The sequence below is a fragment of the Amphibalanus amphitrite genome, unplaced genomic scaffold (genome assembly GCF_019059575.1).
Source record: "Amphibalanus amphitrite isolate SeventyFive unplaced genomic scaffold, NRLGWU_Aamphi_draft 001613F_arrow, whole genome shotgun sequence".
NCBI classification, from domain to species: domain Eukaryota; kingdom Metazoa; phylum Arthropoda; class Thecostraca; order Balanomorpha; family Balanidae; genus Amphibalanus; species Amphibalanus amphitrite.
In genome coordinates, this window is record NW_024883106.1 from 99,851 (window position 1) to 116,282 (window position 16,432).

Sequence of the window (16,432 nt, forward strand, 5' to 3'; positions counted from 1 at the left end):
CGGGGGCGCCGGCAGTGATGACCAGGTTAGTGTCGACACATTGAACCAGCCACTATGGCCGCCACTTCAGCCCCGAACACTGCTCGCGAACAGCTGGTTCTACGACCAGTACAACGACCCCGTTTCCGTGGACATGTGAACAATTCGCGATGCGGACGACTATTATTTTGTTGAAGGGGGGGGGGGAGGGGAGGGGAGATAAGTTTTCGGTATCTACTGGTGACAAGAAAGGAAATAAAAATACGTATCATTCAATTATTTGCTCCTTACGTCATATGGTACACGCAAGCGCCATCAGCAAGTTCAACTCCCTAGAGACACACAAATCAGTGCGAACATGGGTTTATTACATGGAAAGACATGCATCGTCCTGTATCGGGTACAAAATACAGTCCTGAAACTAGCACCAACAAATCAGATGCCCTTAAAATACAGCTCAGTTGCGACCAAATGGCTAAACACGCCTGGTAGCGACCAAACGTCTTTAAAAGTACACATCTCATAGCAATTCAGCAAGTGGAGGAGTCAGCATAAGGATGAAAATCATAAATGAGTGAGCCGAAAAAGTAAAGTAGGTAACTAAGGACAAGAGCAATGCGACGGAAGACCTGCAGAAGTATTATGAAAAAGTCAGCTGTTTTGTATCTTTTACATGTTGAGCGACATTAAGCGATGTAAAATAAAACGGAGAAGCTTTTCGTGTACGTGAGGTCGAAGCTAGGAATCAAACAAAGCAGGTATGACGGAAAGGCCTGCAATGTTGTTGTAGTTGTCATGGTAACGATTGAGTGACGGGAGGATAGAGAGGAGCGAGGGAACGGGCAAATTACGGGGACAGTCCGATAAAATTGGTCCCACAGGACACGCTAAAACTAGCAATGGACTATACGCATATCGCAAGCGGCATATGTCTGGGATAAATATGATAAATATGGCGAACAATTACCGGATACATGCGCACAAAATGATACAGATCAATGTTACAATGCTAAATGTACGTGTCTACATAAGATATCAATGAACATGCATTTTGATGAGCAAATCTAGTCTTTTGTGTAGATATTAGTAGGAACAGCGATAAATATAAATCTGCGTCCATCGTCTGCGCTGATGACTTTACATTGGACCCTGGATTGAGCTGTGAATAATGGCAACTGAGATTTGTAATACTGAATATAGCTACACTAAAACACACGGTACAAGCTCGCGCGGTTAGAGAGACAAATATACTCGTATCATGAAGTATGAACACGCTGGTGTGTAGCTCAGTAGGTCGGTATGGTACGCTGCAATCTAAAGGATATCTACTGACGGTCAAATAAGTGGCATTGGAAAAAGCGTGGAAAAGACCCGACACTTATGCCTACCCGATATGTCCTACATCCCTGACCTGAGGACCGGCCAAAGGAGATACAAGTGCCAGTCTCAGCAGGCCCCAGTAGCAGCGATGGTGACCGAAGTTTCCAGACACGTCATGTTGGATTCAGTACACGGCGCGACACGGCGACTTCCGTAAAGCTACGGTTGGGAAGTTTCGATAGGAACTTACAGCGCATTACATCGGCTAAGCAAACCGTACGCACGCTCATCGCTAACTACTGTCCAGCTATATCATACACGTCTGCTGTCGCCCTAGCCAGTCGCTGCACCCGCTTTGACCACTAGACCAGCACATTACCGCAGAGTCCGACAGCAGACGGCGGCTGGGAAAGACGGCGGACGCTGGCCCGCTTTGGTAACAGCCTGGTAAGGCACAGTGCACCGCGGCTGTGAGATGGCAGTCATTCACCTCATCATGTGCCCAGTCACTCTGTGCGCTACGGCCGCACTCGGCACACCGTCATCGGATGCAAAACAGGCGTCAACACACCATAGATGCGTCATCCGGTCACAGCAGAACCTCAAGTGTGAATGCAGGAGAGCCCACCAGCAGGTGAGATGGACGCTACACTGCTCTGGTCTCGCCCTTCCAGCCAGCGGCAGCGCTCAAATCTCTGGGCCTCTCTGACATCCACAATCACCACTTCTCTCGTCATCTCAGACTCTAATCACTCTCTCTTCTCTCGGATATCTTCTCTACACGCCGCTACCTCAGCTTCTCTCGGCCACTACACTCACGAGTGTCCTCTCAGCCGCGTACCAACCTTTTCGCTCGTCCTCCCATCCACTTCTCCCCTCTCTTCTCTATGCCTCGCGACACTCGCGCCGTTAGCCACATACCTTCTCCCGGCCCCACGGTGGTGGTCTGCTACGGTCTCCGGTCTCAGACCACTATTGGCTCTCTCTCAGTACCGTCTCCGGCGGCCGCTGGTGACCGCCGGTGGAAGGTGGGTTCCGGGGGCGGCGCGGGGCCCGCCTCCCCCTCCCTCTCCCTCCTCAGCTCGGCGCGGGCCTCCAGGCGGCGCGCCACGGTGTGCCGGCAGACGCCCCGCAGCGGCAGCAGGGCGGCCACGGCCGGCGGCGGCGGCGGCCGCCATACGGGCACACGGTGCACGCTGCGCCGCCAGATAGGGCCGCCGGCGCGGTACCGGGCCAGGTCCTTACGGGTCACAATACCGATCACCTGGGAGGGTGGAGGAGAGTCATCACCTGAACAGGCACATGAGGACAATCGCGGTACCGGGCTAGGTTCTTACGGGTCACAAAACCGATCACCTGCGCGGGGGAGGGGAGCCATCACCTGAACAGGGATAGTCGGGACAGGCAACTACAACGGCGACCTACTTCGTTGCAATTGTAGGCAGAAAAAAACATCATAATCCACAACACTGGAGTCTGAGCCATTCGCTTGAGCTAACAAATGAACGGGATGCTTTAATTGAAAACAATCACTCGAGGCTAACTTTTGCCACTGCAGCACTTGTAAAGTTTTAACATCAAACTCTGTCGGGCAGCAGGAATTGCTCAGGGTGCGAATGCCCATCCGAGTCCATCTGTAGAGGGGCCGAAAGGTACATCGTAAAGTTGTCTGAACGAGCATTTCAGAGTCCATTCAGAGCCCACTTAAAAGTTGATGCACTGCATCACCTCGATATAATCACGGATCGAAAAGCCTGCCATCCTGTTGAGCAGTGGTTCGGACGAAAATCGTGTGGGGTTGAAGGGTTGATAATTTCCTGATAGGTTTTGAATTATTCTAGTTGTAGTGCCAAATACCCAGTTTCAGTGGTAAATACCTAATCGGAGTGACAAGTCAACTGGTTGTATTGGTAAATCACCTGGTTGTAGTGGTTGACGACCGGCACGTGCCGCAGCAGCAGCGCCCTGAAGACGGCGTAGACGCGCGGCAGGTTGGCCGACTCCATGATGACCATACAGCCGGGGTTCATGTAGGGCAGCAGGCTCATCCTCATGTGCCGCTCGCCCTCCGACAGGTGCACCTCCTGGGCACAGAGGGGGTCGTCAGTGGAACATTTATCACACCAACTGACGTCCAGTGAAATGGAGACCAGTAACGATTACAAAACTCAGCCTGAGTAAAGGACCTTGTTTGACGGGTAGCACGGGAATTCGTCGTGAGTTTGTGAGTCGGGTCCGTAACAAGCTCTGCACTACTACCTTGTGTGACGGGTAACCGTCGTTGTGAGTTTGTAAGCCGGGACTTCGTACCACGCTCTACGCTCTCACCTTCTGTGACGGGTAGCCGTCGTTGTGAGTTTGTAAGCCGGGACTTCGTACCCTGTTCTACACTCTCACCTTGTGTGACGGGTAGCGCGGATAGTCGTCGTTGTACAGCACCGTCTTGCCGTCGTACACCTTATACTTGAGCAGCTCGACGAGCTGGGAGCGCAGCAGGAGGCCGCGGTAGCGCCCGTAGTGCGGCAGCGGGCCGCGGCCGGCCGTCTCCGCCGCCCGGGCCGGCGACACTCGCGCCTCGTCGTCCGAACAGTCCGACTGGCACGGCTCCACCGGAGGACGGACGGCCACAGACGGCTTCTGCTGGGAGGAGGGAGAGAAGGGTTAGGAAAGCGCAGCCGCCGATCTCTGACAGGAGGGAGGGGGGCGTCAGGGACGGAGAGCCACCGGCCTCAGCTGGTGGAGGGGATCAGCTGTAATGGAAAGATAGGGTACAGCTATTACAGCCCGCCCAAATCTATATCAATCCTTCACATCAAGACTGCCACACCAACCACCAGCCTGTTGTGCGTTAGGATCGCCAAACCCACCCAACACACTGCCTCCGATCCCCCCTCCCCTTGCTGACTCACGCCCGGTTTCGGCGGGTCGACCACCGGGAAGCCGTTGTGAGTGCAGCTGTCGAGCAGGTCGTACACGTCACCGGCAGTCATCTGCGGGTGCACCACGCGCACCGGCGCAGACATCACCTGGAAGCGGAACACACCAAGGCGTCATGACACGTTATAAGGGGCAGACGTGGTGGGGTGGGGATGCGGTTAGGAGGTGGACAGGGGCTATCACTACCAGCCCGCAGCTGCGGTGTCATCACAGAATAGCACATGTGGACCGGTACTAAACATATTCAGCAGCAGAGACCGCGGTGAGCGGCCGTAGATATTTAATTTTTGTTACGTAATTATTAAATAAAATTAAGCCCAAAAAACGTTTATTTGAAAGATATTTTACCGATGTTACCAATGAACCTGTAACACAGGTACCCTGACTTCAAAGCTTTCTACATATAGCCCCAGATCAAACACAGCTCAAACTGTCATACCCAGTACGGCAGAGCTCCCTTTGCTTACCTTTGTGATGGAGACGTGTTCACTTTGGGGCGGCGGACGCCAGCTGAGCAGAGGAATGCCGTCCAGCTCTATGTGTGCGTCGTACAAACTCTGTAAAAACACCAAACCGCACGCGGGTCCATCAGAGCCGCCGCGTGGGCAATCTAGAAAACACGTGGCACGTAGGTATAGATACGAGGGCTAAACCAGGCACACGGTGCCAGCCGGGTTGTAATTATTACGGATAGTAATTGACAGCTGGTCAAACAGTGGGAGACAGCTCAACAAACACGGTTGCCAGCACTGCACTGTTACGATACCCCGGCCGGTGTCCCGCCGGCCGCGGTGCCTACCTCGTTGAAACAGTCAGCCACGTATTTGGAGATGATGAAGACGAACATGAGCAGCGGCCCGAAGCTGATGACGCCAGCCGCCTCGACGATGATAAAGGTGAGAGAGATGGCCATCCGGACCACGCCGCCGAGCATGGCGGCCGCGCCGAACAGCGCGAACTTGCCCGGGTCCACCCAGTCCTGGGGATACACAGAGGTTAGACAGACATGGCGGCGGCGCCAAACAGCGCGAACTTGCCCGGGTCCACCCAGTCCTGGGGATACACAGAGGTTAGACAGACATGGCGGCGGCGCCAAACAGCGCGAACTTGTCCGGGTCCAGCTAGTTCTAACGAGAAACACAGGGGTCAGACAGCGCTAACTTGCCCGGGTCCACACCCGATCCCGGCGGCCGTCAGAATTAGGTAAAAAGTGAAGAACAGACGCGGCCGCCTTTACAAAGGTCAAATGGCGCAAGCGCAAACGGACGGTTCGTCAAATCACCTGTTCAGGCAGGCACGCTATGGCACCTGTCCTCCAGCACCTCTACCCTTCGCGGAGACATACAGCTATGGACTTTTCACCATATCACCCTCACCTGTTCAGGTAGGTACGCGATGAGCAGGACGGCGAAGAAGCGTCCGAAGGCGGCGCCGGTGACCAGCGAAGGTATGAACACACCACTGGGAACTGGCAGGGCGTACGTCCACAGTGTCATCACGTAGTAGTAGACGGCCAGCATGCCGACCGGCACCAGCGGGAACGTCCCTGAGGTCAAAGTAACGGGAACGGAGAGGGAATGAGTGCCCGGAAAGAGACAGTCGTATTCCGTGAGGCATTCTTTAATTTAGCACGGCAGCGCCCCCGCTGAAGTCTACCCATCTTAAAAGAAACTGTATCAAAGAGATTACCACCGTAAGCCAGTTTTCCGTTTAATGGGCGTAAGGTCGGAGACCACAGTTGACAGTTGACACCATTATTGGGTGACGACGATGTCGCCCCGGACGCCATCTCACCAGACTCGGCGTGTAGCAGGGAGCGAAGACCGGCCTCTGGGGTTTGGAGCAGCATGTCCGTCATAGCCAGCACGTCAGGAGTCATCTTACACTGGGGATCAGAAAAAGGAGTGATTACCTCACACTGCGGTCTTTATCTTTAGCTGAAGGCTGGTCAGTAGAGACTGAGAGTCACTTTACATTGGGGGGTTAACAAACACGGGGAGCTCATCTCACACGTCTGAGAGTCATTAAATACGCGGGATCATCTCGCATTCGCGTCACATACGCATGAGTAATTTTCACAGATGACATCAGCAGCTAGCCCATGTAATGCAGTGCGAACACAAATGGGTCCCATTACACCGGAAGTGTTGAGACAGAGGTTGGCGTCAACTGTTAGTACACCAGAGGCGGGCACCCAGCGGTCACGGTAGCCCCTCCCCGGCTGGTTCGGCAGAGCCCGGCAGTAAATCTCGGCCCTCGGTCCGGCGGGTTCCGGTTGTCATGCGGACGCTATCTCGGCGGCTCACGGACGGGCCGTTTGTTGTGTTTGACGGCGACATGTGGAATCGGTGCAGAGCAGACAGCAGCTCCGCCGACCGATCACATGGGCTCAGTCAGAGGCAGGCGGCGGGGCTGAACCGTGAATTGTTTGACGGACGGACGAGGCCCGGCAGTAAAGGAACAAGAGAAATAATAATGGCTGAGTATTAACAATTTATGATCTTATCTTGCATATGAGGGTGTTACTGCTCACCCTGCGTATGTTATAGGTGTTTATGCTACTGCCGTACATACAGTACGGGTTGTTTTTCTCACCCTGCGTATGTAGGTGTTGATGCTGCTGCCGTACATACAGTCCCCTGTTCTCTCATCCTGCGTATGTTGATGCTCACCCTGCGTATGTAGGTGTTGATGCTGCTGCCGTACATGTTGGCGTCGCCTGACACCATGATGATATGCAGTGCCATCAGCACCATAGCTGCCGATACGAGCAGCACCTCGGAGCAGCGCAGCGGCCAGGACGTCAGGTACCTAAGGTCAGGAACACCGCGGGGCAACGTCACAGGACTGCCATAGGAGGGAGACACAGCACACATCTGAGCAGCGCAACGGCCAGGTCAGGTACGTGAGGTCGGCAGAAAAAGGCAGCGATACACAACAGCCACAGGACGCAGCAGCAACACGGTAGGATACTGATTGTCACGATAGGACAGTGCAGAGGCAATTCCACTAACAAGGCAAGTCACAAATCGACCGCGGCTACTCTATTCCCTATCCTTCTTCTCTCTTTTCTCACCTGCGTCTCATCAGGCTGATGCGCACGTTGAGCGCCACGAAGAGCGCTCCGAGCAGGCCGAGGAAGGCGGCCAGCAGCCCGTACGCCAGCCCCTCGTAGCCCAAAGAGGTGACGCGCGCCTGGCCGAACGAGCCGAAATCCAGCAGGCCCGTGAACAGCAGGTGACCTGGCGGACGGCGCCGTAGGTCAGATCGGGACCGCGGAGGACAGGTCAAAACGAGGGTGGCTAAAATGTGACTGGTTCAAAGGTGTGCTCCAGTACAAAGCATCGACTGCTTGGGCCGTGGTAACACCCATCTGTACAATACACAGAGAAACAAATTAAAACAATAACAAATATTCAACAGTCCATCATAAACTAGTCCTCTGTCCATCGGTTAAAACTGTAAAAACAAGATGCTTTAAAAAAAAAGTTGCTCAACGTGTGCCTGTATTCCCCATGATACCGAGCCAATAACGCCACGCCGATCAGCTGCCTGATCATCTCCAGTTCATCTTACACCCACCCCTGTGTTCTGACCCGTCCCACCGTACCTGGCTGGCCGTAAATGTAGGTCAGCGCCTCCTTGAGCACCATGAAGGCCAGGAACGAGGTGAATAGGAACCGCCAGAGCAGGTCCTGGTGCAGAGAGCTGGCGCCCTCCTCGATCGCGAACATGACGCCGCCTGGCGGACAAACGGGGAACTGACGGTGAGCCGGCGGCGGCTGCCGAGCTGTGCGATGTGCTGTCAAAGGCAGACTGCAACGGACGTTGCATAAGCTAACTGCATGACAGGTGAAAAATTTAACACCCACATAAAGTTATCTGTCTCACGGAGAACGAATCACAAAATATGTTATGCTTATCAACACTCAGCCGGCGGCAGGTCAGATGCTGAAAAACAGCCTGTTAATCAGAAGTCACACATCCAGCAGCCCTTATGTCCGATACCTCTCCCCACCAACCATCCCAGAACCCCGATTAGTTCCCTCTCGCTCTCTGGATCTCACCTCCCGGGGAGCCGAATGCGGCGCACACTCCCGCCGCGGTGCCGCACGCCACAAAGTCACGCTTCTCATGGTCCTCTCGGAAATTCCTGACGGGACACGGGCGGAGCGGGTCGGGTCAGCGAGATGGGAGAGGCTGAGCTGAGTGAAGGTGGGGCTGAGCTGGCGGCGGCTAGCCGCGCATTGACCTTTTCGAAAGGGTAAGAAAACAAACATTTTCTGGCATTGCATGCGCCGGGTACAAGTCAACGCAGAAGACACAGAAAGACGGTAGGATTTAGTAACCATCACAAACTGGAGGCCAGCTCCAAACAGGTAAATGAGCTTCATTTGGTAGACGAGTGTATGTATGGTCAATCAGCACTTACTTGAAGAACGGCGATGTGAATTTGAGCGAGGACGACTTTCCCTGAGAGAAGCCGGCAGCGATGACGGCGCCAGAGTGGATCATAGGCCCTTCCTGCAGACGGTGCATCACAAATTAGCGAACGAAATGCGCAGGGATTGAGCCGGATTCATGTGTGATACAAAACACAATATTAACACCTCGCACAGCATACGCAAGCAGCCCCTACGTGACATGGACTTGGCAAAACTCCCCCCAGTCGCACCTTTCCGACCGGCAGTCCGGCCATCACGGAGGCGTAGACGCCGATCAGCTTGGCCACGAGCGTGCGCAGCCGGACACAGCGCGGTATCTTGACGCCGTTCAGGTAGCACTTGACTTGCGGAATGCCGCTGCCGATCGACACCGGCTGGCGGCGACAGCGGCAGAGGGAGGTGGATTAGCTCAGAGGTGATGTAAGCACGGAGCGTCAGACAAGTCAGGTGGTTCTATCGACGAACGGCTTGATGCTGCGTAACAAAGACAACGGCCTGCTGCAGACACGTAGGGCGTTATACGACCATTCAAGAACATTACTTCATTCTGGCAGCATGTAATCAAACGTCACTCTAGTGATGCTTCACTCATTCACTTCTTATCAGAGACAGGTTCTGGCGAACTCTTTCCACACATCAGAGACCACTATTCATCTTCCCTCCGCGACAGGAAACACCCACTCCCACCCACCACCCAGCATTGGTGAATAGATACCCCATGCGACGTCGCGCACGGCCACCTACCTCGATGTAGACCATAAGGAAGGCGATGACGGCAAAGGCGAGGTTGAACGCCAGCCAAATGATGAAAGGGACGGCCAGACAGCGCCAGCCAGTGCAGTCCAGCATGTCTGTGACGGACGCCGTCAAGGAAACCAAACGCTATCATGGAAGAGGCCCGCAGCAAGAGACATGAGGGGGATGATCACAGCAACTACCGACGGCTCGACCTGAGGGAGGTCACGATGAGTCGCTTCCACTCTGAGCACATGGTGTAGCTATAGCGTTTAGAATTTGTCGGAAGCTACGTCTGGCGCCACCTAGCTTAGAATTGGCAAAGTATGTGATGCCGCTCTGCTTCGGTGCGATTGGGAACTATGCTTAAATGCTCAAGAACACTTCTGCGGAGATAAAACCCCAACCTTGACCTCCCCAACTTATAAAGCCAGTACTTATTAAACAAGCTTCAAAAACCCGTAATCCGAACGCAAATTACCAACGACGGTTCCCCGTCTCCCAGCTCCTTTGTTCCATCCATGTCCTGCCATCGGACCCTCCACCCAGACAGTCATAAGAGGATACAGCTCCGGATGACTCCGAACTTGCCCTCCGCGGTGTGGTCGATCGCCAAGCTGAGCGCCACCGCACAGAAGGAGGTCAGAACACCTGGCGGAGCGGACGGTAGTGTCAGACAGACAGGACCTTCACACGGACAGGGGCGCAAAGGTAAACGGGTGTCTGGTAGACGATCACGGCAGTCACAGGAGGGATGTGGTAATGGCCTTCAGTCAAAACGTAATTCGTTCGAAATGCCCGCAGATAACAGACCTAACGTCAAATCACAATGTAAGCTGCCTTGATAGAGCAGTGCTATCAGAATGAAAGATGGCTCGGGGCAAAAGACGAGACATTCTGCGTTGACCGATTCACCTACAGGTCAACGCTCAGCCTCCCTTCCCTTCTCCCTGACGCACCGATGATGGCGCAGGCCAGCGTGCGGCTGAACCAGGTGGAGACGGTGCCGTAAGACGAGACGATCAGCTGATGGCGGATGTTCATATCACTGTGTACCACCTCGTAATCCAGGCTCTGAGGGAGGGGATGGAGGGGTCAACGGGCGTCAGACCCTCCAGGCTCTGAGGGGAGGGGAGGTCGAGAGGGGAGCGCGCGCAGAACCCGCCGTGTTTGCGAACTTTGTCACCAGTTCCCACTGCGTCATTCGGCGTGAGTCAGGTTCAGACGCGAGCGGAGGAAATCACTCGCGTGAGTCATTGTATACTTTTCGATATTCATTCGTCACACCTGACCTTACAGATAGATAAAACCGGCCCAACATAAAGCCAACAGTGATCTAAAGCAACAAGGGAAAATGTGACTACATTTTCAAATTAAGCTACAGCAGAGTCAGCGGGCCCCCAGAGGACACCAAACATTGAGTTTTGCAGCACGCCAGTCAAGTACGCTCATTCCGCTGCGCATTTGGAGTAAACACACTGGAAGGGTCGGACGACACTTTCTCTTTGAAACGGCCGGCGAAGTATCAACACTGTCACATCTCTGGAATGCACAGATAACCAGCGCGCCCCTGGACTCCAGAGACCAATGACCGATAGCACAGCGAGCCCAAAACAACGCAGTATGAATGGGTTTCGACAATCAGCTAACGCTCACTTCGACAACACACAGAGCGACAAAGAACGACAGTCGACACGATAAATGGCGTCATTCAGTGAATGAAACACATTCCCATATTAATGACGGTGAATGAAAACGGATGAATTGCATCGTTTGAGCGTGTAACCCGCAGCTTGAGCCCCGGTTGACTGACCTCATACTCTGCATTGATGTAGTGTCCGGCTTTGAGCTGCTTCTCGTGGATGATGGGGTCGGGCCGACGCACGGAGCTGCTGCGCGGACGGCACCCCTTTCCCGCCGGCTCCTCGTCCTCCGGCTCATAGTTGACCGATACGGCCACGTCCTGCTGAGAAAAAAATCGGGAGAGTCAGGACAGCGGGCCGAGCACAGCGCGAGACAAAATCAACTTGTTAAAGACAGAACCCGGCAAAACATACTTCAGGGTTACTATAACCCACAGCATACTCAACATAGGTTTAGTCCGAGTGACATAGATATGGTTGCTGACACACTCGGTAATTTTGCTTTTCATATTTCATCATATCGATTATCCGACGGACACCGGAAGGTAACAAGTCATATCACGAGCACCGTCAGTCAGTTTTCCCGTGTGGTTGCGGTGCGGCCGGGGCGCGGGGGTGGTTTGGAGTCTGGTCAGCGGCGCCGACCACCGTGGCCGCTCACTGCTCTGACCGCCGGTTACGACACACACGAGCACGCCCGCGATACACAAAGGGAGGGATGCTGGGACGGAGCAGCGGACAGCACACTTTCAAGTGTACCGAGTCAGACCGGATGTGCGCGTAAATTTACAGACAGAATCACAGAAGCCGACTTCGATGATAACTCGGACTAAGGGATGTTATAACAGACATGACACGATGAAGGGTCATCGATCGACCTCCAGTACAGCGGCTCGTACACACGTACACACTACACACGAACGAACGTACACACAGTACACACCCACAGCAAACGTGACACATCCACCCAGTACTTTACGTGACTGACACCTCACAGTCTGCAGTCACGGACCAGAGACGAGCCACCACGTGACTGAAACTTCCCAGTCTGCAGCTGTCACGAACAAGGGACACTCCACCCTATGGAACCTCAGCAGTCAGCGCTGACGTTTTCTGACACTTCTCCGGCTCATTTTCACCCCACAGACTGTGTCCGCATCCGACGTCCACCCTGGCCCTGCGGTGGCGCCCTTACCACGAGGGCTGCTGAGGCGGCGGCGCCGGGCGGCTCATCGGCCACCACCTGCGAGGCGTCATCGAGCGGCTCGTACCGCCGAGACCGGTTCATCCTCGGTGGCGAGTAGGTAGTGCTGAAACAAACACAGATGGTCAGCCGGAGCCCCGCCGAGGCAGGTGGAGGTGGTACTTTGTGTGGTTGAAACATGGACACACTGGCAGCGAAAGATCCAAACACTGAGATATAAAAAATGAAGTATATTCTGGCTAAGCTGGGCATAAAGTCTTCCCTTCACCATAGGCTTAACACACAAATGAGCAAACATTTGAGCCAGGATATCCGAGTTTGAAAATACAAAAAAATTATAAAATTTTGGCATAACTATATTCAGTGTTTCATTGTGTATCTCAAAAGGCCAATCATTTGGCCTCAAAGAAGTTATAAAGTGTCCAAAATTGATGTTGAAAAAGGTGCTGTCTGAACAAAGAATCTGGTAGCATCACATGACTTGATTAGAGCAGTTTATATATAAGTTAGGATACAATTACACAAATACTGCTTCAAACAGCACTCATAATACATTTAAATATTCTAATACTTTTTGTTAGGTCCTCAAAAGATTACAAAACACAAAATTTATCATAATATTTATGCGATATGAGCATTGAGCATTGAGGAATGTCATGGATACATCAGATTTGTGACCATGGGGCATACAGTTCAGATCTTTACTCAAAACATCAGATCTATTTGATCTTGATTGCTGGTATTTTGGCTGCTGGTGTATATGATCAAAATCTATACAATCTGTCATTGTATGTACCATTAAACTATAGGGAAAATCATGTTTGTCACAACATTCTTGTTCCCGGCTTGGCAGCACACCCTTGTGGTTTCTCTGCTAGGGTTCCTTCCTCCCTTAATATTCACATATCATATGCCAATCCCCTGTACCTACTCTGGAAGGCAGGGAACGGACGACGGTGAAAACAGGGCGCCTGGGGCGATTTGATCAAGGTTTGTGAAATTCACATGTGACATTTAGCATCTAGAAGGCCCACGAAGGGAGGAGAAGCTCCAAATGTCGCATGACTAAAATGCCCTCCGGCGCCCTGTTTTCACCGGCGTCCCAGGGAACCCCCATACAGTTGACTTGAACACTATACTCTGTTCCGTTTCAAGTTTGCAGCCGAAGTGTTCTACTTGGAGTACCAACTACCAGCTAGCTACTGCCTACTCATTTTTTGTTATTTTTTTCAAAATCCATAGTATTGACATATCTGTGATAGCAGTCCCAAGCTTAATCTCAGGCAGCTTTTGCCAAATTGTCAGGGAACTCAGATTTGTTTTTCAATAGAAAAAAACAAAATTCTAACGAATAGTGTTTTACTATTGACAACAAACCTTTACCTTCGGGTATGAAAAATCATAAAAATGAAAAAAATGCTTCACAGTTCAAAACAATTTAAGTTTTATAATCACAACACGGCAGATGATTGAGGAACAGACCAAGATTGAGATGCATTACAGCTTCAATACCGTAAACCGGGGTGACTTTGTATCACTTTTGACCAGTTTGGTACAATATCTTGTATATCACTTGAGATTTCACTCTGGAAACTGTTTCATCATACCAATTGGACAATTCTCTATCTAACTGAGTACAATAAATGCCTTGAAATTTATCATAAATATTTTATTTTTTTACCAAAAAATTGATCATTCTCACCCAGACGTCGGGGTGACTATGATCACTACATTAAAATCACCTTATGTGTGCCATAGGAGCCCTCAGAAGGGGCTTGTGTGATAAAATTACATGTTTTGAATAAAATCAAAGGCTTTGCTTGACAAAAACTCACACATTTTACAGTAAAACTATGAATCATTGAGGTATTAAAATAAAGTTGCATGCTCTGGGTCTTAACTGACATTACAGAGCTATAAGCAGCAAAATTAGCTACTTTAACCTCTGACTTCAAGATTAAGTAACAGTCACAGATGTCCTAAGCCACAGGCTACCTGTTCTACATCACACTTTGTCTGCTGGTGGCTGTGGGACCACTTGCCACACTGTTCATGCCCCTCCCAGCTGATTGTCTTTTTCACTTCCCATTGACGCTCCAATTACCACTGTGATAGAGCAGCTCAATGCTCATCCTCCATCATCAGTATCTAAGCCTTTCCTTTCTCTTTCTTTATCTGGGTCTTTCTCATCTTTACCATTATTTTTGCTGGAGATGCTAGCGAATTTATACTTCATGCCAATGACAACAAAAAAACAAGCTGTGACATGAACATGATTATTCTAACTGGGACCCAAAGTGTCTGATATAATGCTTCATTGCTTTATTTAACTATTGGCATAGAAAATACAGTTCACAGCAGCTAATTGCTCATTTGAGGCCCAAAATTGGTCTATGATCAAAGTCACCCCGGGTATCATTGTCACCCCGGTTTACGGTAATGCTTTAGTCAATGATTTCTGAAAACATTATTATGTATGAAACAAAGAGCATTTGGAGTTTAATGTTTAGGTAAAAAAGTCGACACAAAGGGCATTACCAAAAAAAGAAGGGATTTAAACACACGCGGAAACTCAAACTGAGGCAAAACTGCAACGCTCTTGACTTTTGTCACATACCAATACCAACTTTGCACTGTCACACCCAGCACACTACTGATCTTCTGCAGTTAAAAAGCTAAAAGCTCTAAAAATATTGTTATATTTTCAGTATCACCTGAAGAATTCAATTACGGCCTTGAGTTTAAATAAAAAAAACAATGAAATACAGCAGCGCTCGCGCCACTCTTTTGCTCTGTCGTGTTTTGTTTTCGTTTTGATCAAGGTTGCACCATTCAAGGTTAACGAAAAAGAGGACCGCACTACTCAACCGCTACCGTCGCAGCTATTTCATAACTCAAGAACTACGAGGCTGATTGGAACAAAAATGCCACCGGTCAATTTGCCGAATGCAATTTCATGAACGGTTTTGAATATGGTGACCTGAGGTGACCTTGGTGACCTCAAAAGGTCAACTTGACGTTTTACGCATCTATTTGGGCTTGGAACTACTGGGCCGATCAAGACGAAAACACCATCAGTCCATCAGCCATCCGTATGCGATTTCATCTGCCGTTTCCAATATGGTGACATCAGGTGACCTCGGTGACTTCGAAAGGTCACAAGGTCACACAAAGGACTACTGGGCCGATCGAGACGTAAACACCAGGTCAGTCGATTCACCGCATACAATATTATCAGCCGTTTCGAACATGGTGACCTCAGTTGACCTCGGTGACCTTAAGAGGTCACACATTTTTTTCTCCAATGGCAACCATGATATACCTAGGTACCTAACTCTGGAGCTACTGGGCCAATCGAGACGAAAACACAATCAGTCGATTCGCCGTATGCGATTTCACCCGCCGTTTCCAGTTTGGTGACATTAAGTGACCTCGGTAGCCTCGAAAGGTCAACTTGACGTTTTTTGACTATTGCAGCCATTTTATATCTACCTCACTCAGGAACTAGGTACCTACTGTAGGCCGTTCGAGACGAAAACACCACCAGTCGATTTGCCCGCGCAAATAATTTTATCAGCCGTTTCGAATATGGTGACCTCAGGTGACCTCGGCGACCTTGAGAGGTCAACTTGACGTTTTACGCGCCTATTAGGGCTTTAACTGGTACCTATTGGTGGGCTTTTATTATATAACTCAGGAACTACTGGGCCGATCGAGACTAAACACCACCAGTTGATTCGCCGTATGCGTTTTCATTAGCCGAACATAGTGACGTTCAAGTGACCTCGGTGACCTTGGGAGGTCACATAACCGTTTTCGCCTATGGCGGCTATTCTATAACTCATTATGAATGATGAAATCGCATACGGCGAACCGACTGGTGGTATTTTCGTCTCGATCGGCTGAGTAGCTCCCGAGTTAGGTATAGAATGGCTGCATTAGGCGTAAACGTCATGTTGACCTTTCGAGGTCACCGAGGTCATCTGAGGTCAACATATTCGAATTGGCTGGTAAAATCGTATCCGCTGAATCGAATTTGTGGTGTTTCGCTGTTTCGAATGGAGTTTCGTTCGTTCCGATCGACCAATGGCTCCCGAGTTATGGAATTGCTGCAATGGTAGGTACTGCGGTCGAGTAGTGTTGTCCCGAAAAGATCGGTGGTCACTGAA

At 51.1% G+C, this 16,432-nt stretch overlaps 1 protein-coding gene across 6 annotated transcripts; it reads right to left on the reverse strand.

Annotated features, from left to right (window-relative positions):
- Positions 1-326: 326 nt before the first annotated feature.
- On the reverse strand, positions 327-15,073 carry LOC122374153 (H(+)/Cl(-) exchange transporter 7-like). Of its 6 annotated transcripts, none has more exons than XM_043352743.1 (20): positions 14,881-15,073; positions 12,255-12,369; positions 11,230-11,382; positions 10,376-10,490; positions 9,984-10,067; positions 9,426-9,532; positions 8,912-9,055; positions 8,669-8,760; positions 8,304-8,389; positions 7,847-7,978; positions 7,313-7,478; positions 6,909-7,047; positions 6,031-6,121; positions 5,613-5,782; positions 5,036-5,215; positions 4,704-4,793; positions 4,209-4,325; positions 3,697-3,936; positions 3,219-3,383; positions 327-2,563 (listed from the first exon to the last, which is right to left on the reverse strand). In XM_043352743.1, the coding sequence occupies exons 2-20, from the start codon at positions 12,345-12,347 to the stop codon at positions 2,264-2,266; spliced, it is 2,664 nt and encodes an 887-aa protein (XP_043208678.1). In that variant the 5' UTR covers positions 12,348-12,369; positions 14,881-15,073; the 3' UTR covers positions 327-2,263. The 6 variants fall into 6 exon arrangements, with proteins under 6 accessions (XP_043208678.1, XP_043208676.1, XP_043208673.1 ...); XM_043352741.1 differs by having other exon boundaries at positions 14,978-15,055; XM_043352738.1 differs by having other exon boundaries at positions 3,697-3,939; positions 14,881-15,055.
- Positions 15,074-16,432: the final 1,359 nt, after the last annotated feature.

What these genes read in the sequence shown, in the direction of transcription:
- LOC122374153 (XM_043352738.1), bottom strand. Translation starts at nt 12,347, where the DNA reads ATGAACCGGTCTCGGCGGTACGAGCCGCTCGATGACGCCTCGCAGGTG. An exon ending in ATCAGCCTGATGAGACGCAG is followed by an intron (nt 7,048 to 7,312) that starts GTGAGAAAAGAG and finishes TCCTGACCTTAG; the next exon opens with GTACCTGACGTCCTGGCCGC. An exon ending in TCGCGTACCTACCTGAACAG is followed by an intron (nt 5,216 to 5,612) that starts GTGAGGGTGATA and finishes GTGTATCCCCAG; the next exon opens with GACTGGGTGGACCCGGGCAA.